Genomic DNA, 25127 nt, shown 5'->3' with positions numbered 1-25127 from the left:
TTTTTTTCAAGTTTGATACTGTCTTTAACCTTTCTAGTTAACCATAGATGGTGTATCTGTCCCTTCGATATTTTCTTACTCGTGGGAATGTATCTATTCTATACATTCTGAAATACCCCTGAAATATTAGCCATTGCATCTCTTTTGGCCTATCCCTTAACCTAATTTGCCAATTCAGTTTAGCCAGCTCAGCTTTCATACCCTCATAATTGCCCTTATTTAAGTTTAAAAACTTAGTCACAGACCCACTCTTCTCTCCCTCAAACTGAATGTAAAGTTCAGTATTATGTCGCTGCTACCTAGGGGCGCCTTCACTATGAGAGCATTAATTACTCCCATCTCATTGCACATTACCAGGTCTAGTATAGCCTGCTCTCTGGTTGGCCCCAGAACATCCTGTTCTAAGAAACTATCCCAAAAACGTTCAATGTACTCCTCACCAAGACCATCTTTACCCCTCTGACTTTTCCAGTCTATATGTAAATTAAAATCTCCCATGATTATCGCCGTGCCTTTCTGACAAGCTCCAATTATTTCTTCCTTTATGCTCAAACCTACCATGTGGTTACTGTTAGGGGGCCTGTACACAACTCCCACAAGTGACTTCTTGCCTTTACCATTTCTCATCTCTACCCAAACTGTTTCCATACCCTGGCTTCCTGTACTTAAATTATCCCCATCAGTTGTACTAATACCATCATTAACTAATAGAGCCACCCCTCCACCTTTTCCTCGCTTCCTGTCACAGAATCACAGAATTGTTTCGGTGTAGAAGCAGGCCATTCGGCCCATCGTGTCTGCACAGGTTCTCTGAACATTTTAACTTAATGCCAATCTCCTGCTTTTTTTCCCCGTTAACTTGCATGTTGTTTCTATTTAAATAATCAACCAATGCCCTCTTGAATGCCTCAATTGAACCTGCCTCCACCACACTTCCAGGCAGTGCATTCCAAACCCTAACTACTTGCTGTTTGAAGAGGTTTTTTTCTCACCTGTCCTTCCGAAATATCCTGTACCCTTCAGTATTCAGGTCCCAATCCCTGTCCTCCTGCAGCCATGCCTCCGTAATGGCTATCAAATCGTAATTATTTATTTCTATATGCGCATTTGCATTTCACAGCATATCATTAAAAAGTGAGATCATTTTCTGTCCTCTCGGGCTGTGGTGACTTTGCCGCTTTGCACTACAATGTCCATTATTCCTTGCCACAAAAAAATGTCAGATCTTTTTGTCTTCACTCACTCTCATCCCTGTTATTTGGGAAGAAATAATTGCACCAATTGCTGTTGGGTGAATTGAGGTTTTCTCAAGTGGACATTTCCATAAAATCATACAGCTTTGAAGCATGCAAGAATATCATTTGCCTCATTGCACTTGCGCTGTCTTCTTGAAAGATCTTACTACTTAACATCATTCTTTTTTTACCCCAATAATCTTTACAATTAAATTATTTTTCCAATATTTATCAAACTCTTTCTTTAAAAGCTATTTTCTACTCTGCTTTCAGTGATAATTGCACTGGGGTATCCCCTTAACCAGCTGCATTAAAAAAAACTCTAATGTGACTTTCAGCGACTATCTCGATTTTAAAAATAAGTCATTGACCAGTGAGAATATTTTTTTTCCCCCCATTTGCATTATCAAACGTCTCACAATTTTCTGCACCTGTATCAGATCTTTTCACAATTGCTATTTGAATCAATACAGCCCCAGTTTCTCTAATCATTCCTCTAAACGCAAGACAAACGTGCTCTTATCTCGGTGTGAGTAGAATGTGCATGTAATGATGTACTGGTATAATCCAGCAAAAGCATTCACTATTCAGTAAAACTTAGATTTTGTAGTGGAACATTTAAATGTAAGACCAGTAGAGATAACATAATCCAAGTTTATAGATCTCAGAAATGAACGTTGCTGAATTTCAGTGAAAAGTGGTGCATCAATTGTCTCTTCATTTCCATTTTACTATGAGGAGAGACAGAATATTACTGAATAATGTATAATTGTTTCAAAAAATACAATTCTTGCACTTAGATTGCTGAAATGCCCATGCATGTTTACAAGTCTCCTAATTATAGATATTTGTTATGATTGTTGGCAGCAGTCTGGCATTTGTGTGCCACTGATTGCTTCTGAATCCTGTACTATTTATTTGTGAAATTGATAGTCAGTGAAGGTTTGTTTGTATTATTTGATTTATATTTTTAACAGGGCCTCTAATAACTGCTGAGAAAATCAAGAATAAAACTAATTGTTTAGAAAAACAGACGTTACATGATGAGCGAAGTGTTCATTTGCTTGAACTCCATTTCACTATTTTTGAAATTGACTAATATTTGATGAGGTGTATTCAAAGATGACCAATGAGCTTCTTGCCCATGCTAAAAAAACGGTGCCTTCTTCATTATACAGTGCTAACCATTTAGATCATCTTCACTTTTCATGAACCATTGAGCAAATATTGCTAATCATTTACAACCTTGGTTCAAACATGGACAAAAGAGCTGAACCCCCGAGGAAGGTGCGAGTGATTTGACACCAGGGCAGCATTTGACTAAGTGTGGCATCAAGGACTCCGAGCAAATCTGGAGTCAATGGGAACCAGGGGGAAAACTTCACTGGTTGGAGTCCATACCTAGCACAAAGGACGATGGTTTTGGTTGTTGGAGGTCAGTCATCTCAGCTCCAGGACATCACTGCAGGAGTTCTTCAGGGTAGTGTCCTCGGCCCAACCATCTTCAGCTGCTTCATCAATGACCTTCCTTCCATCATAAGGTCAGAAGTGGGGATGTTCACTGATGATTGCACAATGGTTCAGCACCATTCGTGACTTCTCACATACTGAAGCAGTCCCTGTCCAAATGCAGCAAGGCCTGGACAACATCCAGCTTGACAAGTGGCAAGTAATATTCGTGCCACACAAGTGCCAGGCAATGACCATCTCCAACAAAAGAGAATCTAACCATCGCCCCTTGACATTCAATGGCATTGCCATCACTGAATACTCCACTATAAACATCCTAGGGATTACCATTGACCAAAAACTGAACTGGACTAGCCATATGAATACGGTGGCTGAAAGAGCAGGTCGGAGGCTAGGAATCCTGTGACAAGTAACTGACCTCCTGACTACCCAAAGCCTGTCCACCATCTACAAGGCACAAGTCAGGATGAGTACAGCTCCCACAACATTCGAGAAGCTCAACACCGTCCAGGACAAAGCAGCCCGCTTAATTGGCATCACATCCACAAACATTCACTCCCTCCACCCCGACACACAGTAACACCAGTGTGCACCTTCCACAAGATGCACTGCAGGAATCACCAAGGTTCCTTAGCCAGCACCTTCCAAATCCACAACCACTACCACCTAAAAGGACAAGGGCAGCAGATAGATGGGAACACCACCACCTGGAAATCCCCCTCCAAGTTACTCACCATCCTGACTTGGAAATATATCATCGTTCCTTCACTGCCTCTGGGTCAAAACCCTGGAACTCCCTTCCTAACAGCACTGTGGGTGTACCTACACCACATGGACTGCAACTGTTCAAGAAGGCAGCTCACCGCTGCCTTCTCAAGGGCAGCTAGAGATTGGCAATAAATGCTGGCCCAGCCACTGAAGCCGTGAATTAATAAAAAATAAATTTGTCATCACCATAGGTGTCAATTACAAAGGCGCTAGCTATTTTGAGCCATTCAGTACATAGCAACTTTTTAAAGGCCAATTTTTAAAAAATGTGCCTGCATTCAATTAGTATTTTCTTTGCACTGTAAGTGAGCAAATATTAGAATCACATAGTAGCGAGTAGAACGAACACATTGTAGCAGAGTTTGAACTGATATCATGTTAAACATATCAGCAGATGGAAGCTGCCTAAAGTTTCCACTGTATCCCTTGGTTGTTAACAGCTCAAACAACTGCTTGAAGCTGCCTGAGGTCTTCACATTGTTAACTACTGGAGACAGTTGGAAAGGAGACTTTGGGAAGTTTAAGTCAGATTTATATGGGATCGGTAGGGAAAATCCTAGACCTATCAGGGATGTGGTAACAGAGCACCTGGAAAATCACCGTGCTCTTTGGCAAAGTCAGCATGGTTTTGTGAAAAGGAAATTGTGTTTCCAACAAATTTATTAGACATTTCTGAGGATGTAGCTGGCAGGGTGGATAAGGGAGATGTATATTTAGCCTTTCAGAAGGCAGTCAGTAAGGTGTCAGTCAAGAGGTTGTTGCACAAGGTTAGGGTTCATAGTATTGAGCATGATATGTTCGCATAGTTTGAGAATCCATTAGAGGACACAAAACAGAGAGTAGGAATAATGGGTCACTTTTTGGGTACCAGGGTATAACCAGTGAAGTGCTGCAGGAATCAGTGCTTGAGCCTCAGATATTTACAATCTATATCAATGAGTAGGATGAGGGAACCAAGTGTAAGATGTCTATGATTTTTGACTATACAAAGCTGGGTGGGGGCGTTATTTGTGAAGAGGATGCAAAAAGACTGCAAAGGGATACATAGACTGTTTAAATGATTGGACATGAAGGTGGCAGATGGAATTTAATGGGAAGGAAATGTGAAATTATCCATTTTAGTAAGAAGCTGATTAATGTTGGCATTCTGGGCAATTTAGGTGCCTGTGTACTGAAATCACAAAATTAACATGCAGGTGCAACCAACACTAAGAAAGGCAAATAGTATGTTAGTGTTTAATGCAAAGGAATTGGAGGGTAAGAGTTAAGAAATCTTGCTACAGTTATATACAGCTTTGGTGAGAGAACACCTAGAGTATTGCATACGGTCTTGGTCATCTTACCTGAGGAGGGATACACTGCCGTAGAGGGAGTGCAGTGAAGCTCCTGGGATAAAACGTTGATCCCATGAATAGGCCTATATTCTCTGTAGTTCAGAAGAATGAGAGGGGAATTGCATCGAAATGTATAAAATTCTTAGAGTGCTTAACTGCACAGATGCTGTTTCCCCTGACTGGAGAATCTAATATTAGGGGGGTCATAGTCTCAGGATGAGGTGTCAACCATTGATGACTGAGATGAGAATTTTTTTCTTGCAGAGGGCCGTAAATCTTTGGAATTCTCTATTCCAGGGGACTGTAGATGATCAGTTGTTGAGTATATTCAAGACCAAGAATTATGAATTTTTGGACATTAAGGGATCAATCAACGGATTTGGGGATAGCGTGGGAAAATGAAGTTTATTTAAGTTTAATTATGATCTTGTTGGATGGTGGAGCAGTACAACCTTCTCCTATTATGTTCTTAGTTCAATCTCTGCAGTGTCTTGTTTCAATTCAGATGGGTTTACTGGCTCCAAATATAGTAGGGAAATAATGTTAAGCATAATTGTGCCTACTATGTGCAGTTGGGACTGTATTACAAAATTCATTAGGCATTTGAAATATTTCAAGGCTTCGGTAATGCTACATAAATGCAGACATTTAAGGAAAACACTGCCTTGATAAGTTTCTGGTATTTAAAAAAAATCTGATTCTTTTAATGCTATCATATAGTAAACATTTTGACAAAGTAAATGCGGTCTTGTGATTTGTGTGGAACAAAATTCCTTACATGAGGAATTCCTTACATCCTTGATCCCAGCTGTCAAATACTTTGGTCAGAATGCAATGTTCTCTTTCCTGTTGCAAATGCTTTGCACCCCATGACCCCAAAGGGTGTAAAGATAAGTCCAGCAACTACAGGCCAGTCAGTTTAACTTTGCTGGTGAGGAAGCTTCTTGAAACAGAAATTTGCAGCAAAATTAATACTTACTTGGGCAAATGTGAGTTAATTAAGGAAAGCCAGCATAGATATGCTAAGGGAAAATCATGTTCAACTAACCTGGTGGAGTTTTTTGAAATGGTAACAGAGAGCGTTGATGAGGGCAATGCTGTTGGTGTGGTGTATATGGACTTCCAAAGGCATTTGATACAGTGTCGCACAAAAGACTTTTGAACAAAGTTATAGCTCATGGAATAAAAGGGACAGTAGCAACATGGATATCAAATTGGCTGAGTAACAGAAAACAGAGTAGTGGTTAACGGATGTTTTTAGGACTGGAGGAATGTTTGCAGTGGAGTTCCCCAGGCGTCGGTGTTGGGACCCTTGTTTTTCCTGATATACATTAATGATCTAGACCTTGGAGCATACGACACAATTTCAGAATTTGTGGATGATATGAAACTTGGAAGCATTGTGAACTATGAGGAGCATAGTGTAGAATTTCAAAAGGACAGACAATGGTGGAATGGGCAGACAAGTGGAGTGACAGATGAAATTCAATGCAGAGAAATGTTCATTCTGATTGGAAGGGCATAGAGAGACAATATAAAATAAAAGGTACAATTCTAAGGAGGGTGCATGAGCAAAGGGACCTGGGTATATATGTGCATAAGTCATTGAAGGTGGCAGGACAGATTGAGAGAGTGGTTAATAAAGCATACAGTATCCTAGGCTTTATTAATAGGGTCATAGAGTACAAAAGCAGGGAGGTTACATTAAACTTGTATGAAACAGTGATTCGGCCTTAATTGAAGTATTGTATCCAGTTCTGGGCACCACACTTTAGAAAAGAAATGAAGGCATTGGAGAGAGTGTAGAAAAGATTCACAAGAATGGTTCCAAGGATGAGGAACTACGGTTCTGCAGTTAGATTGGAGAAGTTGGGACTGTCCTCCTTGGAGAGGAGAAGACTGAGAGGAGATTTGATAGAGGTGTTCAAACTCATGAAGGGTCTAGACAGAGTAGATGGGGATAAACTATTCCCATTGGTGAAAGGATGGAAGATGAGAGGAGGCAGATTTAAGGTACAAAACAAGCTTGACCAACCTTTTCACTTTGGGGGCCACATTTCCATTTTTTCTCACTCCAAGAGGCTGATGAGCAAATTTCAGAAAGAAGGTTTGGCACGACATCAAGATGAATTTCAAAGAAAGTTGAGCTATGAAGAAAAGCAACTCACTGAGCAAAAATAAAGCAATGTCAAAGCAATAAATTGATAAGTTTTTTTTAAAAAACAGTAATTAATAAAAATCGCTATTCGAGTGTGTTGGGGGTCAGAATGTGTGTATCCAGCTTATTCCATACTCGGTGTGTTCAGTCACTCACCCTCACCCACTATGTGAGTGGGTGTGAGTATGTGTTGGTGTGTCGTGGTGAGTGAGAAAACTGAAACTGGTAGTGAACCAGACATACACTTGTGTACTCTCACTCTTTTTCTTTTTCTCTTTCTCTCTCTCACACTCACTCTCTCTGCCTCTCTCTCACACACACTTTCTCCCTCTCACACACACACATGCACATAAAAACAAGTCAGCCTCTCCCCGCCCCCCCGGACCCCACAGCCAGCGTCCCACCCCAAGGCGCTGCAGCCAGCGTCTCTCTCTCTCTGTTTCTCTCCGCCCTCCCGAAAGCCTGTTTCTCCCCAGCACACTCACTGCCTCCAGTGTTCATTGCTCCTCCATTCATAGACTTTCTCTCTCCCACATTTGCTGATAAGCTCACTACTGAGCCCAGCAGTAAATGCAGGAGAGGAACGGCCTGTGATTGGAGGAGCAGTTCCTTTCAGAATCTCCCAGTCCACTTACCATCTTAGCGGCATTTTGAGAACTGTCTCTGCGGGCCAGGATGGAAGGGCTTTGCGGATAATGGGTTCGACAAGCCTGGTACAAAAGAAGCAATGGAGACATGAGGAACTTTTAAGTGCAGTGAGCGGTTTGGATCTGGAAGCACTACCTGAGAGTGTGGTGGAGGCAGGTTCAATCGAGGCAGTTAAGAGGGAATTTGATTATTATCTGAAAAGGAAGAATATGTAGGATTATGGAGAGAAGGTGGGGGAGTGCCATTAGGTGAATTGCTCATTCAGAGAGCTGGCACAGACATGATTTACTCCTGTGCTGTAATTATTCTGTGATGTCCAAATTAAACTTACGAATAAACACCAAAACATTAGCCTAAGAAGTTAATTACTTGATGGTGCAAAATTGGAAACATTTTGCATTATGCATCTGATATTAGTAACCAGCACTCCTATGCTGGACACAGTATAAACCATCTGAAAAATAAACTGAGCCTTAAATCTAACTCCAATTGCAGGACAAAATTTTCTCTGCTGAAATAAATTAAGAATAGAAATGATAGGAGTAAGCCCTACGACCCCTTAGACTCTGCTCCACCATTTGTAAAATAATGGTTGATCCTTGACCTCAGCTCCACTTATCCATTTGATCCCCATATCCCTCAATTCTCTTCAGAGTCCAAAAATCTATCAGTCTTAGCCTGAAATGTATTTAATGATTAAGCATCCACAGCTCTCTGAGCTGGAGAATTCTAAAGATTCGCAACCCTCTTGGTGAAGAAATTTCTCCTCCTCATCTCAGTCCGAAATAGATGTCCTCTTATCCTGAAACTTCCCCTATTTCTAGACTCTCCAGCCAGGGAAACAGCCTCTCAGCATTTACCCTGTCAAGCCCTCTTAGAATCTTAACTGTTTCATGGGATCACTTCTCATCCTTCTAAACTCCAGAGAGTAAAGGCCAATTCTACTCAATCTCTTCTCATAGAACTATCCCTTCATCCCAGGAATCAGTGTGGTGAACTTTCATTGTACCCCCTCTAAGTTAACTATATCCTTTCTGAGGTATGGTGCCCAAAACAGTGCATAGTATCTCACTAAAGCCCGCCACAATTGCACCAAGACGTTCTTACGCTAGTGCTGCAACCTCTTGCAAAAAAGGCAATCTACCATTTGCCTTCCTAATTGCTTGCTGTACCTACATGTTAACTTTGTGTTTCTTATACAAGGATACCCATGTCTCCCTGAACACCAATACTCAATAGTTTCTCACCATTTAGTAAATATTCAGTTTTTCTATTCTTCCTAACAAAGTGACTAATTTCACATTTCCCCACATTATATTACATTTGAGTCATCTCAATTTAGTTCTGAGTTGGTGTGGCCCAACATCAGAAAGCTGTTCCTGCTAAATTGGCAATCTTGCTTGGGAAGGCTCGAGAGAGAAATGGGAAAATGATTCACTGATGCAAAAGGGTTTTTTTGAGGCTGCTGCAGACTTGCATTGTTTGAACTTTACCCTGCATTAAAGCATGCCACACCTGACCTGGGGATCTCCAGTACTTGGCACTAACATCCTTCACCTTGATCAGAAAATTCAGAGGAGAAAACAAAAAAAGTAATTGATGGAATGGTAGTCACAATGACCAAATCAGCTTGTAAAGACCTCTGATAAGCTTGCCAAATTGGGAATATTTTTTCATATATTTGCCAGAACATGTCTTTCAAATTAATTTCTATGTTTGAAGCCAATATTCCTCAGATTCAAGAGTTACATTTGCAAGAGTAGTTGCTAAAAGTCCTTGTGCTAAGTCAGTGTCATTTCTATCAATGAATTAGAATCTCCTGAGTTAGAGCCAGTCATAAAATGTGTTTGTAGGTGCAAGTGAAGGGAAGGTTTAATCAAGCAATCATTTTAAATGCGGTGAGCTTTTTTTATAGCCGAATGCCATGTCTAAGTTGCTGCAGAGGAAATTTCATTCTCCAATAATAACATTTTGTTTCCTGGAATAAGGTTTATGATTTGTATAGGGAAAATGTTGGATTACGTGTTTTGTTCTGAATTCATGAGCTGTAACTGTAACATTATTTATATTGTATGACTTATTTTAGTGCATTGAACTTTTATTTAACTACATTGATGCATGTAAAATGCTGTTATTCTGACTTGTAGGACCATCAAACGTATTCAAAATTGTAAAGATGATCATGGAAAGGAATTTTCAACCTGTTATCATCTTCAGCTTCAGCAAAAAAGACTGTGAAGCATATGCTCTGCAGATGTCCAAACTGGACTTCAATACAGGTAGGAGTACTTGCAAGATTAAACATCTTAATTCCACAGTAATGCTAAACATCATTCAAAGAAATGGTGTAAGAGAGAAAATTTTCATCCATTTTTCTCATTTAATGGAGCCGACTGGCATATTGTTAAATGTAACATTTATTTCACAAAGCTGACTGAATAACTTGTGAGCAGCATGAGTCCACGTGCAGTTCCTACTTGAAGGTATCCTTTTACTAATGAATCTCCAATGGCCTCATGGTCAGCTGGAAGCATTTTATTTAGTTGTTGTTCGAACAGACTCAACGTTAACAGCAATACTAGACCAAGTAGGAATAGCAAGTGTTTTTGTCGTTTTAGTTTCTTAGATTTGCTGTTATGTCTTCTTGTTCCCAGAGGTTTGAAATATTCACACTTTGACTCAAAATGCTGGAGCTTCATCAAGTGTTATTTTTTACAGCTCTCTTCACTTGCACATCTTTCTCTCCGTCCATTGTGCTTTCTTTTGTTGCTGTTTCACTGCATCAACCTTGCTATCAATTATTTAACTGAAGGCTATTGTTTGGGTAGTAAATGTCTTCATCTGTCTACTTATGGCTTCGTGTGCTCTAGCAGTTTCTATAACCTATGATATTGTGAGCTTGTCCTTTCCAATCAAATCTTTTTGTACTTCAGGGTGTGCAGAACCCCATGTAATATTAGATGGAAAGAAGGAGCTTATAATATTGCAAATATAGCAGCAACTCTGTGGATTAGGAGTGTTTTAGAAACCAGCAGAGGGCAACCAAAAAAATCCTAAAAGGGAAAAAAAAAAATTTGAGAGTAAATTAGCCAGGATGTAAAATCAGACTGCAGGAGCTTTTATAAATATATAAAAAGAAAAGTGGGTAAAATAAACGTTGGCCCCATAGATGTAGTGACAGGAGAAGTTACCATGGTGAACGAGGAAATAGCAGAGGCATTGAACAAATATTTTGTGTTTGTCTTCACAGTAGAAGACACAAATTATGTACCAGAACTAAAGGGTAACCTAGGGGCTAATAAGAGTGAGGAACTTAAAGTAATTAGTATCAGCAGACAAAGTATTGGAAAAACCTAAGGGGCTAAAAACCAAAAATTCCAGACAATTGATCTGAGTGTTCTAAAAGAGGTAGCTGCAGACATAGTTGATACATTGATTATAATTTTCCAAAATTCCCCAGATTCTAGAATGGTTCTGGTGGATTGGAAATTAGAAGATGTAACACTGCTATTCAAGAAAGGAGGGAGAGAGAAAGCAGAAACTATAGGCCAATTAGCCTGACATAGTTATTGGGAAAATGCTGGAATCTATTATTAAGGAAGTCTTAACAATGCATTTGAAAATCACAGTATGATCAGGCAGAGTCAGCATGTTTTTACGAAAGGGAAATCATGTTTGACCAATGCATTGAGTTTTTTAATGATGTAACTGGTAGGACAGATAGAGCCAGTCGATGTCATATACTTGGATTTCCAAAAGGCATTTGATAATGTGCACACAAAAGGCTAATATGCAAGATAAAGATGCATGGAGTTGGAGGTAATGTATTTGCATGGATAGTGGATTTGTTAACAGACAGGAAGCAAAGTGTAGGGTTAAATGGGACATTTTCAAGTTGGCAGACTGTGACTGGCGGAGTGCTGCAAAGATCGGTGCTGTGACCTCAGCTATTTACAGTCTATGTTAATGATTGAGATGAAGAGACGGAGTAGTGCATCCACTCGTTGCTGATAATGCACAGCCAAGTGGGATTGTAAGCGTGAGGAGATCCCAAAAAGGCTGCAAAGTAAACAGGTTAACTGAATGGTCAACAATTTGGTAGATGGAGTAATTGGAGGAAGTTTGAAGTTACCACTTTGATAGTAAGTAGTAAGAACAGACAAGCAGAATGTTTTTTTGATGGGTATGAAATTTCAAAATGATCAAACACACTTGGGTTCATGCGCCCAAGGAAACAAAGTTAGCATGTACATACAGAAAGCCATCATGAAGGTAAATGGCATGTTGGTCTTTATTGCATGAGGATTGGAGTACAAGAATAAGTTTGACCTGCTACAATTGTACAATTGGTGAGAGCACACCTGAAGCACGATGTAGAATTTTGGTCTACATTTTTAAGGAAGGATAAATGTTCATTGGAGGTAGTATAGCGAAGGTTCACTGGATTAGTTCCTGGGATGAGAGAGTCTCTTATGATGAAAGGCTGAGTAAATTGGGCCATACTATTGGAGTTTAGAAGAATGATCACATTGAAACATTCAGGATTCTGCAGGGGCTTGAGAGGATAGACACTGAGAGGTTGATTCTCCTGGCTGAGGAATCTAGTACATGGAGGCACAGTATAGGGGGGTGGGAGTGATCATTTAGAACTGAAATGAGGAAAAACTTCTTTACTTGAAGGGTTGTGAATCTTTGGAATTCTCTACTTCAGAGGGTTGTGAATACTCCATCATTGAATATAAATACAGTTTGAAGAGACATTGTTGGACTCTGGGAATCGAGGGATCTGGGGAGTGGACAAGAAAGTAGAGTTTAGGTGCAAGTTCAGCCATGATTGTATTGAATGGCAGAGCAGGCTCGAGGGGCAGAATGGTCTACTCTTAAGTTTTTATGTTTTCATGTTTGATCGGCACCCCATCCATTAGTTTAAATGTCTACTCTCTCCACTGTCATTGCACCGTGGTAGTAGCATATCTTGACTACAGGATGCACTGCAGCAACTCATCATGGCTTCTTCGGCAGCACCGCGCAAACCCGCAACCTCTATCACCCAGAGCACCAAGTCTCTGAGTCCTGCTCCAAGACGCACCACTCTGATTTGGACGTATGTTGCAGTTTTACTTCCATTGTTGCTGGTTTAAAACCCTGGATCTTGCTGTGTTAACAAATTTGTGGGGGCACTTTCACCATCTGGACTGCAATAGTTCAGGAAGGTACCTTCTTGAGGGCAACTAGATATGCCAATAAATACTGGTCTTGCCATCGTCAACATCTGGAAGAATAAATGTAGATAAATACAGTATGAAAAAAGAATTTTATTTTTGCCTTTCAGTCAATACTGAGTGTCACTAATCAAGTTGGTGTTTGCTCAATCTAATTGGATTGGAATTTTTAAGAACAGGAAGATATCATTGCAAACAACTAGTCAAATTAATTTTTATGTAGATCAGCTCCACTTAATTGACAATCAGCAGATTCACCAATTCTTCCTTTCTCAAGAAATGCATGCAATTGATTCTTAAATTTACACTTTCAACTTCAATGGTCTTTCCTGTTAACTTAATCCAAAACATTGTTGCCTTTTGAGTGAAAAGTTCCACCTCTTATTGTGAATTTCTTAAGTTTTAACTTGTACTGCCTGGCATTTGAATCTTTTTCTGTCAATTATCCTGGATTACCTTTTCTTTGCCAACTTGAAAATTTGGCCAACTCATAGCCTCCAATTTTCCGGAGAAATTTAGCCAAATTCCTGAAATTTGCTTCATAACTTATTCTTACCAGCTTCCCAAAAATTAAGTTGTTCCTTATTTCCACGAGGTTTGCCTGCAGTTCATGAGATAGGTATTGCATTGCTTCCTCTAGATAAATTTTAAAATGTAGTTATTTAAAAGTAAAAATCCATTGAACGCTGGTAAAATATTTTCGGTATCGATACTAATGTCATAGTGACAACAAAATATGACTTGAAGAACAATCCAATTTTTACGGAGGCACTTGGGAGTGGAAAGACAGCGTGAAACTAGCTGAAGACTGCATGATTTGTGGCATATGTTCAAGGTCAGGTACATATACAAGTACACAGAGCTATGAAGATTTTTAAGTTTTATTTGCTCATGGGAGCTAGCACGATGGTATTTTTTGCCCTTAGGGCATTAAGAGTTGACCTGTGTAGATTGCGGTTCTTTGGAGTAACCAGGCAGGTTCTATTGCCTGAATCAGTCGGGTTTTTAATTGCAGTTCTCAATTTTCTGGTGTTAGCCCATTAATTAGCCGATTTATTGAACTAATCTTAACTTATTTTGATAGAATTGGAAATCATGACCTCTAGGTTGTTAATTCAGTGCTGTATCTGCTACACTGCCGTACCAGTTCGGAATATGAGATTTTATAACTGTAAATATGATGTGCCTTTCCTAGTACCTGTTAATAAATATGCATTTTCAGGTATTCTAGTTGACGGGGGAAGAAACTGGAGACCTTGCAAGGTGTTGCTTTTTAAGTTGTGGGAGAGAAAAGATTATGTGACGGTGTGTCAGTAATAGCAATAAAAACATCTGACTGCATTTGCTTTGAACCATTGCATGTGGTATTTGAAAAAATCCTTGATTGTACACTTCTATACTTTATAGCATTTCGGCTTTCTTTTTAGACAGATGAGTGAACTTGACTGTATTTAGCCAAGTAAGTTTTTAACTTAAACATATTTATGCATGTTTGCTTGGACTGTAAATTGCATTTTCTGTTACACCTATATCTCTTAATAAATTTTCAATTATTTATTATTCCAAAATGCTTGGTGGCCTCACAAATTTTGCAGCTGTGAGCAATCCAGTTTTGTGGTTGATGTGTAATACTTTGTTATGTGCATATGTACATGCGAGCCTAATCTCCCTTTGCTCCTTTAGACCATTGTGTAAGGGTGCTGCCAGATCAAGACTATGCAGCATATTTTTAATACAATAAATATTCATTTTGTTTTCTGCCAGTACCAATGATCCAACATTGTTTTCTTCCTTTTAACAGTTCTGCTGATATAAGTAATATAAAATATTTAAGTGCCAAGTAATTTAAATAACTTGAATTCCATGATTAGTTTCTTGAAACAAGCAGTATCCATATGGTTCCCTTAATGCTGCTGGGAGTTAGGTCATCTGTTGAAATCTTTATTCTAGTAATTCAGGGAGATGAACCTAAAACTGCAAGTGCATGTTGGGGAGTTATAGCCATGGTGGAACCATCTGTGGGTTTAGCAGTGTAATGAATCACCTTTGCTTCATTGGAGTTGCTGAGCCATTGTGATTATAATGTTTTCTGGGGGAGGAGGGAAGAGACAACGCTGTATCAGCAACTTGAACTGTAATGTCACATCTGATTTGCCACCAAAAATATTCATCCTATACTTCCCTATGTCCTCCTTTTCCTATAAACTGAAAATATCTATGTTCAAACAACCTTCTGCCATACTATGAGGAAATAGAAATACAAAGAAAATACTTAATATTGAGACTTTTATTGTTAGAACAATGCAGCTAACTGGGCACTTCAACAAAAATGTTTAAGCCAATAAAAGGATTGCACAGAGTAAATAGAAGTAGGCTGTTTCTAGCAGTTGAGGACTCGAGAATGAGAAGTCATAGATACAATAGTAAGTGTAAAAGGTTTAGAATTGAGTTGAACAATTATAGGTCTATGGAATTCACTTCCAGGCTTAGTAGTTGATGCATCAAATACGTCAACATTTAATATTCGATTGGATAGATAGATGAAGCGATATAGAAATAGATGTGTAAATGTGATTTGGTTTATTTGCTTGCAGAATGGGTAAACACTGACACTGGTGGAAGAGGTGGCCTGTTTGCATATTTTGGCTTCTGTGTAGATGCTTTGCTGAACAAATGGGTGGTAATTTGTACCTGTGTGCCTTTTGGCTGAATTTGCCTATTTAGCTAGGTCATTCGAATGGGGGAAGAGGAATTCACAGCTGAACAAAAATAAGTTTTGATCTAGGTAGTGGGATGGTCCATAAGCTATTCTAGTTGTAAATGAGCGGGTTACGTTTTGACCAGGAAAAGGCCTGTGTTTATGAGAGACAAATAAAAAATGGAGAGTTAACTTAAAAAAAATAGATTCTCTGTACTCATGAAAGTGTTGACAAGAAGCATAAAACTTTAAAAATGGCTAGTTGCAATAAGGGGGACACAGAGGAAAGATTTCACAGTGTTGATTTATATTTCAACTGTAACAATATTCTAGTATTGAGAGTTGCGCAACCTACAGAGAAATATTTCAGTGACTTCTCCAGTGGCTAATAAAATTTAACCAGTGAGTAGCTGAGCCATATTGGAAAGAACTTGTATATAGCACCTGACCTGTCTTGACATAGCTACCTTCAGCAAACCTGGTGGCACAGCATTACACTTGGCCTCAGCACACTAGACAGGGCGTGAAAAAAAAGTGTTCCTCCTGCTACTCGTGGCAATATAATTGCTGCTGGGGGTGCATATATATAGACATCCAGTGGCATACGAACACAAGAATTTGGAGCAGGAGGAGGCATTTCGGCCTCTCGAGCCTGTTCTGCAATTCGATAAGATCATGGCTGATCTGATCATGGACTCAAATCCACTTTTCTGCGTGCTCCCCCTAACCCTTGAATCCCTTGTCAATCAAAAATCTAGCTTGATGTATCTAGCCTTCAATATATTCAATGATCCACTTTCCACTGCTGTCTGGGGAAGAGAATTCCAAAGATTAAGGACCCTCTGAGAGAAAATATTTTTCCTCATCTCCGAGTTAAATGGGAGCCCCCTAATTTTTAAACTATGCCCCCAGGTTATAGACTCCCCACAAGGGGAAACATCTTCTCAGCACCCATCCTGTCACGTGCCCTCAGGATCTTCTAACTTGTAATAAGATCACCTCTCATTCTTCTAAACTCCAATGGGTATAGGCCCAACCTGCTCAACCTTTCCTCATAAGATGGCCTGTTAGGGGGAAATTAAAAATGCTAAAAGAGAATACAGTAAGAATTTACTGAAAAACCCCTAAAATCTCCAGGCAGCCATTGATGCTAAACTTTTTAATAGTTGAGGAAAACCAGATGGACATTGCACAGCCTTGAGAACCAGGCTGGAGATAAAGTATGACACAAATTAGATTAAGTGTGCTTCTCTGTCAGACAAGGGAAGGGACAAAATGGTTTTAGCTTAGTTATAGGAAGATGAACAATGGACAAAGATGAAACACAAACAGCCTTGAGTTGCAAGAATCAAGGTTCATGTATGCATGCCTTAATCCTGATTGGATAGTATCATTATGTATACATGCTTTAGAATAATTGGATAGTAAAATCACATGTTTGTGTACCCAATAGGATAGAGATAATATGGAGCCGGTGTGTCAGTTACCAATTGGATGTATTCAAATGTTCTCAAATGTGTTATGATAAGGAAAGGTACAAAAGTAGTGAAATGTAATCAATCAGGCAGCTGGGTCTTCATTCTTAGGAATGATTGCGGCCCCCTTGCATATGCTTGAATAAGTTAACTGGTTAGTTAAAAGGAAGCCTGAGTCTCGTGTGGTCGTTGTGGGATCGGAGAGTATAACATCTCCCCTTCAGACCCCTTCATCCCAGGAGTCAGTCTTGTGAACCTTCTCTGAACTACTTCTAATGCAGTTATATCCTTCCTTAAGTAAGGAGACCAAAACTGTACACAGTACTTCAAGTAGGGCCTAACTAAGGCCCTGTACAACTCTAGCAAGACTTTCCTACTTTTATACTCCATTCCACTTGCAATAAATGCCAACATTCCATTTGCCTTCTTAATCAGTTGTTGTAACTGCATGCTAACTTTTTGTGATTCATGTACCAGGTTACCCAATTCCCTCTGTACCATAGAGTTGTGCAACCGCTCTCCATTCAAATAATATAATGCTTTTCTATTCTTCCTGCCAAAGTGGACAAGTTCACATTTTCCCACATTACACTTTGTCCGCCAATTTTTTCCCCACTCACTTAATCCATCTACATCTCTTTGCAGACTTTTTGTCCTTTCGACTACTTACTTGCGCACCTATCAGTATTTAGCTACTATAAATTTGGTCCTTTCATTGAATGACTAGGCTTGGCTCTCATATTCTATCAAGGATAAGTTGTTTCTTGATAGTAAATGTTATGGCTTACACATGAAGAATAGCCATTTGGGTGAAGCATCAGAGGTCTCCTGGTACCCGTGGAGCCATACCCAAACAACAGTTCTTTGGTTTTAGAAAAGAAGTGAAAAATGGCAGACAAATTGCTCAGAAATAAAATTCGTTACAAGTATGATTAGTTTTGATGTCATAATGGCTGAAAACACCTGCAACTAAAATTGCATGTCAAAATTAGTAATATGAAGAGTACAGAACTTAAATTTCCAAGAGAAAAAAATAGCACTATAATTTATAGAGATACTTTTTTTTTACCCTTTTATTGAGAAAACAAATGAAGTTACAGTGCACTGTATACTGAAAAGTGAATACAAATTGTCTTGAGAGCCATTGGATGAGCAGAGGGGAAGATTCAACCTGCTGACTTACATCTAGTGTTCCCTGCTGGGACTGCATATCTCTGTGATTTTAGTGAGGAACTATAGGGATTTGGTTGCCAAATAGCTTACTCTGTTCAGTTCACCATGAATGATAATTGGGAGCCACATTTCAATGTGGTTGGCATCACGTGAGAGGTAAATTAGAAATGAAAAAGTGAGTGGCTGTTTGGGGTGATTTCAAAGCAGTTACCTTGACCAGTTGTTGTGTTGGCATGCATTTGGAATCTGACTTAAAATTGTTGTCTGATATCAATGACATTGCCGCACAATGGATCTGGTGAAGGCAGTTTTGTTTAACTTGAGGTTTTTCTTTTTAATTGAGCTTCTATGGCAATACCCTTTAGGTTACTCCACATACTGAGAGGACTAGATCACTCAACCCCATGAGCCGATTCCACCATCCAGTTAGAGCGTAGTTGACCTTTAACTCAACTCCATTCACACTGGTTTGCTCCATATCCCTTGATAACCTTACTGAACTTCCACAGTCTCTTGTGGGCTGAGTTCCTGATTTCCAGTACCCTCTGTGGAAAAAAATACTTCCGGGCTTCACCCCTAAATGGATAAGTTATATTTTTAGATTATGGCTTCTTTTCCCGTGTTCCTTCGCCAGAGGAAATTGGTTCTTTGTATCTACTCTTATCAAATCCTCCAATCACTTTAAACACCTTGATCATACTTCTCCTCAACCATCTATACTAAAGGGAATACAAGCTAAGTTTAAGCAACCTGCCCTCGAAATTTAAACCTTTAAGCTTTGGCATCAATCTGATGAATTTATGTTGTATCCCTTCCAGGGCCATTATATCTTTCAAAATACTGCAGATGCTGGAAATCTGAAATAAAAATGGGAAATGCTGGGAATACTTAGCAGTTCAGACAGTGTCTGTGGAGAGAAACAGTTGATGTTTCAGGTCATGATGACTGTTCATATGTCCAGCATTTTTTGTGCTTTTTTTGTTTCTGTATCTTTCCTGATGTTTGGTACACAAAACTGAATTCAGTGTTTCACGTAGGGCCTGATAAAAGCTTTATATAATTAAAGCATTACTTGCTCACTTTTGAATTCCAATTCCCTTCAGATAAAGGCCAACAGTTAATTTTTTTTTGTACCTGTGTACTAGCTTTTACTGATATGTGTACGTGGACAACTAAATCCCACAACTATTGTCTCTTTCCATTAAGAAAATGTTCCAGTTCTCTCTTTGCGATCCAAGGTGGATAATTTCATAGTTTACCATATTCAAATCTATTGACCATTGTGTTGTACTTGTCTGTCTTTGTAACTTTCTTCTCCCATGCACGTTTAGTGTCACCTACAGACTTGGTATATAACTAAAGTGTCAGCCATGGATCAGTGGTAGCTTTCCCATGTCTGAGTCAAAGGTTGTTGGTCAAGTCCCACTCCAGGAACCTGAGCTCAAAATCTAGACTGACACTCCAGTGCAGTACTTAAGGAACTGCTGTACTGTTTCGAGTATTTTGGATGTGATGTTAAAGGTAGTCATAAAAGATCCCATGATCTGATTTCAAAGAAGAGTTGGGAAGTGCTGTGTGGTGTCGTGGCTGTTATCGATCCCTTAACCAATCTCATTGCAACAGTCTATCTGGTTATTATCACTTTGCTATTTGTGGGACCTTGTATGCAAATTGTCTGTAGGACAATTACAACGTTGACAGTGCACTCCATTGGCTGCAGAGCACATTGGGGGATGCCCAGAGGTCATGAAAGGTAATTTGAATATGCATGTATGTAGTCGCTGCATGGTGACGTCCATACCAAAGTATTAAGCTTTGCTGTAAATTTTCTAATTTACTGAGAATAATCAACAGTTTGTTTTCACTGTGAAAATTACATCCTGCTAAAACATAATTTTATCAGTACACATTCATTTCCTGATTTTATATTAATGAAATTTGAATTCTGATTCATCTGTAGTATCACACTATTTCACGCTGCCCCAAAGCATTAACTAAAGGCGCAGTTGTTTAAAATGATTGTCCTTTCATTATTTTTCGATAGCAAAGTCACCTCCAATGCCTTTTTAAAATATTGAGTTAGTCCTTCTGATTTTCAATATCTGTGCTGTCACATATAGCACATGGCACAACTGTGGCATATGTTGAGCATGTGATTTTAAAATTAGAATCATACAGTACTTATGGTTCTATTTATCCCATCATGCCTGTGCTGGCTATTTGAAAAGCTGTCCAATTAGTGCCACTCTCCTGCTCTTTCCCCCAAAGACATACAAATGTTCCTTTTCAAGTTTGCCTTTTGAAAGTTACAATTGAAGTGTTTCCACTACCCTTTTAGGCAGTACATTCCAAATTATAACAGTTCACTGAGAAATAAGAATTTTCTCCTCTTGTTCTTTTGCGAGTTATCTTAAATCTATAAACTCTAATTACCAATCTTCCTGCCAGTGGAAACAATTTCTTACTATCTACTCCATTAAAACCCTTCATAATTTTGAGCACCAATATTCCATTTCCCTTGGACCTTTCTTGTTTTAAAGAGGACAATCCCAGCTTCTCTGGTCTCTCCACACAAATGAAATTCCTCATCCCTGAGACCATTCGAGTGAATCGCCTCTGCGCCCTAAGGTCTTCAATAGCTTTACAACATACTTTGCACTAACTCAATTTCATGATTACCACAGTGATTTTTAGGTTAGATTGGATGCACTGCATTGCATGAAATATAAATGCCACAGCAGCACTTGTTTCACCTGAGCTTTTCCAAATTACTTTGTATTGATTTTGGGAAATTTACTTATTCTTGTTAAAATCAGTTCTATTTGCAATGCAACATTATGTAATCATTGAAAACAAAGGTGTCATTTTTCCATACTGTGGTCCAACCAGATAACCTGTCTTTTTAAGTGGCTGTTTCCATTAGTTTTTGTTTAATATCTTAAGAACTAACACCATGACAGTTTCTCAATGCTAGTTCTCCCAGGCAGTTACTAATCTACCTTAGAATTAAGCACACAATTAAAATTGGATTCAAATTCATTATGTACTGACTGTGGTCTGTTAATAATGAAATTCATTCACAAAGTGAACCCTGTAGAGTCACTTTTAGTGCCTTATATGTTAATGAATTGAACTTTCTTGGTTGCCAAGTGCCTGGATAATATCTCCTCTATGGTCATTATGTTGACTTTGGATTTGAAGGTTAAGAGAGCAGTCAAGCAGACCATGTTTCTTGGAAGTATCTGGCAAGGAATAAACATCACTCACTCAATTTCTGGAAAATTGAGTAGGTTCACAGACATAAGGTGTTTCATGCATTTGAGTTACCCGCAGTCTATCTTTCTAAACTGACAACTTTTGTCTCCTTACGGGGATAATTTGCTTTAATTCTTGGCATGTAATGGATGAGTTTATTTTTCCAGGCAAGACAGGATTATATAGTACGTTTCTTTGTTTATTGATTTCTTCTGAACAGAAAGAGGATGCAATGCTTCTTGCATTGCCCTATATTCTGCTGAGAAATGTAGCACCTACAAAATCTCAGGAAAAGAATGGTGGAAAAATTGCTCTCTGAATTATATAGAACAAAATTGTAAATCACTTCTTTATAATTGAGGAGATGATTCGGTTAAATGTAGCATGTAGAGGAAATCTCCCCATGTTAGCTAAATTTTGTGGTTAGAAGTTTTGGTGCTACATTATTTGTGCCTTAACACTTTCCTGCAGCAATATTTTTATTTCCAAGTTTTTGAAAACTATAGTTACTTATCTGTGGAAGTGCTTGATACAAGTTAAACTGCAGATAACACCACATGATGAAAAGTTGAATAAGTTTAGGATGACAGCTGACGTTTACATTTTTACCTCATGAATTGGAATGTATATATCTCTACTACTGTGTGTAGTCATGCTCAGTTAAATATTTGTCATAATGCTAACTCAGATTGGGGCTAATGGGTCTAGTTTATGTACCTAATCATCAGAAATGGCCATTCTTTGACGCACCTTTTAGAACCTCTTTTTCATCTATCATGTGTCAGGTACAGGAAATTTGGTCTGTACATATGCTTACAAACTGTGATAACCCAGCTAAAATGGATTCTACTTGCGATGTAAAATGCCTGGTGAGATCTATTAACTGCATTACAGCCTTGAAGCCTTTATTTTATGTTTATATTATATTATGTATTTTAGATTATGAACTGAGTAAGAGTTTGTCACCAGGCATTGGAATCTTTTGCTGTGGGTGCCTAAGTGTTGGCAGCTATGACTTGAAAGAGTTTATATGTATGTCCTCATTAGTATTCCAAGAGATCATAATTATTTTAGAGTCTAATCATGGTGAAATATTGGAACCACTTTCATTTATATCCTTTTGTGAACTCAGGACACTTCATAACACTTTACAGCCAATTAAGTACTTTTTTGAACTAGTCACCGCTGTAACTTAGAGAAATCTGGTAACCAATCAGTGAACTGCAAGGCCTCATTAACAGCGAGGATGTAATGACCAAATCTTGTTGCAGTGATGTTCACTAAGGGACAAATATTGGCCAGCACGCTCTTCTTTGAAATAGTTTACCCATAAGGGCTAAGGAGGCCTTAGTCTCGCACATCATCCAAAATGTCTCACCTCTGACAGTGGAGCATTCCCTCAATACTGTAGTGAGTAGTCAGACTATATTATGTGCTCGTCTCTGGAGTGGGACTTGTAATCACAGTCTTCTGACACAGAAGCACAAACTGTACCATTGATCCATGGCTTAGAATCTGCTGCTGCATGTCAAAATAATATTGTTGTTTTGATCTTCAAGGAAACTAAGTGATTTATACTCTAGTTGAAGGTCATTGTAAGAGTAGGTATAAGGCACACAAAGCCCCTCTCACTTGAAAGAAAAGTGAGTGAAGGCTATCCAATGTCACCCATTCATCTATGTCATTGTAAGCATGAGACTTTTGATGCAGGCTGAAAAAATTGTAGGAATTATTTGCAACCTGCTTGGCAATCTGATGTCTCTCATTTGCTAAACTGAATAATGGACTGATCAGTGGGATTAACTAATTAACTAATGCATTGTTATGGCTGGTCCAGATCAAGAGTGGATATTGAAAAATACAAGTAGTGTCTGTCTGAATTGTTAGCTTAGTATGATACATAAGGGTTCCAACAGAACTGTAGCTTTATTTCTTTGGTGAGAAGTGCAAATCTCTGCAGTATCAATGAAGATCAAACGCAAATTAAGCTTGTGGAGTATCAGATTTATGTCGTAATTTCTCTTTCCTGATGCAAAGCTCCTCAGCAAAAAGTGGAAGAGCTTTTTGGCCCATATTTGAGGTCCAGGACCAAGACAATAAGATGAACTTCTGGCAATAAAATAAATGCAATTGCAGACAGAGAGGACCTACAGCTGACATCAATCTTCACTTACACTAACTTGGAGGAGGAATGAGTTTCACATTGGACAAGACGGTTTCCAAAGCTTCGTGCATCGAGTTCTGAATTAAGCACTTGGTGATGAGTAAACCAGTCACCCTGTATGAGACTTGGGCATCCAAGAATATGGAAACGTATCAAGCTGGCTGGCAGATCGCAGATTGTGCTGTGTTGAAAATGCTGAAGGCACAGGTGTGTCATGTATCCGATGAGGACATTCTAAGGCTTGGAGTAACAGGTGAATGAACATATTATCTGAAAACCAAGTATGCAGGCATGGGCTTGCATATGTAAATTGTAAAGAGAAAGAAGATTGCTGTTGCAGCTCCACAACTCCGACTGGATGAAACAAAATTCCATGAGGTGTGAATGCATGTTCCTTTTATGGTTAGGAAGGTGATAATAATACACTTCAATGCTTTGAGTCTATATGGAGGTCAACTTGAATTGTTGACCAACTTGGCAATGGGAGGTTTGAACCATCTTGATCATCCATGGCAGTAATCTGGTACTAAATCAGGCAGGATGATATTAGTCCAGGATGCTGCTAACAGTTCACCAGTCAGATATGCTGATTTATGGGACTGAAGATAGTATTTGGTGTGAAAGTTATTCTTTCCACTTGGCTCTCGATGATGTTTTGAACCAATGTCCTAACATTTGGGATGGTCCAAGCCAAAGGAGCAATGGGAAGCTTGTGCACCCTAGGGACTAGGGGCAAGGGGATATAATTCCGATTTCTTAAATTCTGTGCAGATGGGGGAGGGGTATATTCACTGCAAAGCAGGCATATGGGAACACGGCTTACATGTTTAGTAGTTTAGTATGAAAAGGTGAGCTCGATGGGATTTGGATTTTAGATCCCCACAAGTTAAAACACAGAGGAATTAAAGGTGTAACAAGTTAACTTTGAATTGTGCTGTTTCTTGAAGGCCTAGTAGATTTCTGTAGGCTGTTCATAATTGATATGCTTCCCAATTTCATATGAGATACCCTACCTGAGTAATATGGTAAGAAACTTTGACAATCCAAGATGTTGAGAGTGCAACTGGCTATTGTATTTAATGAACATAGTAGCTGTACTTTAAATAGATATAATACATGTATATATAAATATTTATTGTATATTTATATAGTTAAAATAAATGATAGTAATTTGCCTTCATGTTAAATATCCAGCAATTAAATTTGCATTAAAAGGAAACGCTCTTAATATTTCCAAGCTGTGGTTTTATTTTTTCAGTTAAGGTGTCTACTTAATTTATTCTGACAGTGATTCATTATTGGTGTTTCCATAAAGTTTAAACAGAACTTTTTTTAGTACTTACATTTGAGACATACCATATAACTGGTAAAGTCAAGAAAATGTGTCTAACCCACTTTATCCTAAGCAATTTCAAATAGATTGATTTCCGTTTTTGATAGACTGCATTACATTTCAAAAGAAGTTCTTGTTGGTTTTGCATAATTTACAGAAAACATTTGTGTTATTTGACTATTAAGTACTTCAGA

The 25127-nt window shown here is 38.8% G+C and overlaps 1 protein-coding gene across 3 annotated transcripts in view; it reads left to right on the top strand.

Annotated features, from left to right (window-relative positions):
- Positions 1 to 25127, top strand: part of mtrex (Mtr4 exosome RNA helicase) — a 157808-nt gene that overhangs the window by 47311 nt on the left and 85370 nt on the right. For 2 of the 3 annotated variants that reach the window (XM_078549721.1, XM_078549716.1), the window contains exon 11: positions 9761 to 9892. The exons of the other annotated variant lie outside the window; for it this stretch is intronic. In XM_078549721.1, coding sequence (XP_078405847.1) covers positions 9761 to 9892 — 132 coding nt within the window. The remainder of the gene's footprint in view (positions 1 to 9760; positions 9893 to 25127) is intronic. 3 annotated transcript variants of the gene reach the window in all.

The sequence above is a fragment of the Cetorhinus maximus genome, chromosome 1 (genome assembly GCF_964194155.1).
Source record: "Cetorhinus maximus chromosome 1, sCetMax3.hap1.1, whole genome shotgun sequence".
NCBI classification, from domain to species: Eukaryota; Metazoa; Chordata; class Chondrichthyes; order Lamniformes; family Cetorhinidae; genus Cetorhinus; species Cetorhinus maximus.
This window is presented reverse-complemented; position numbering and strand designations above follow the sequence as displayed.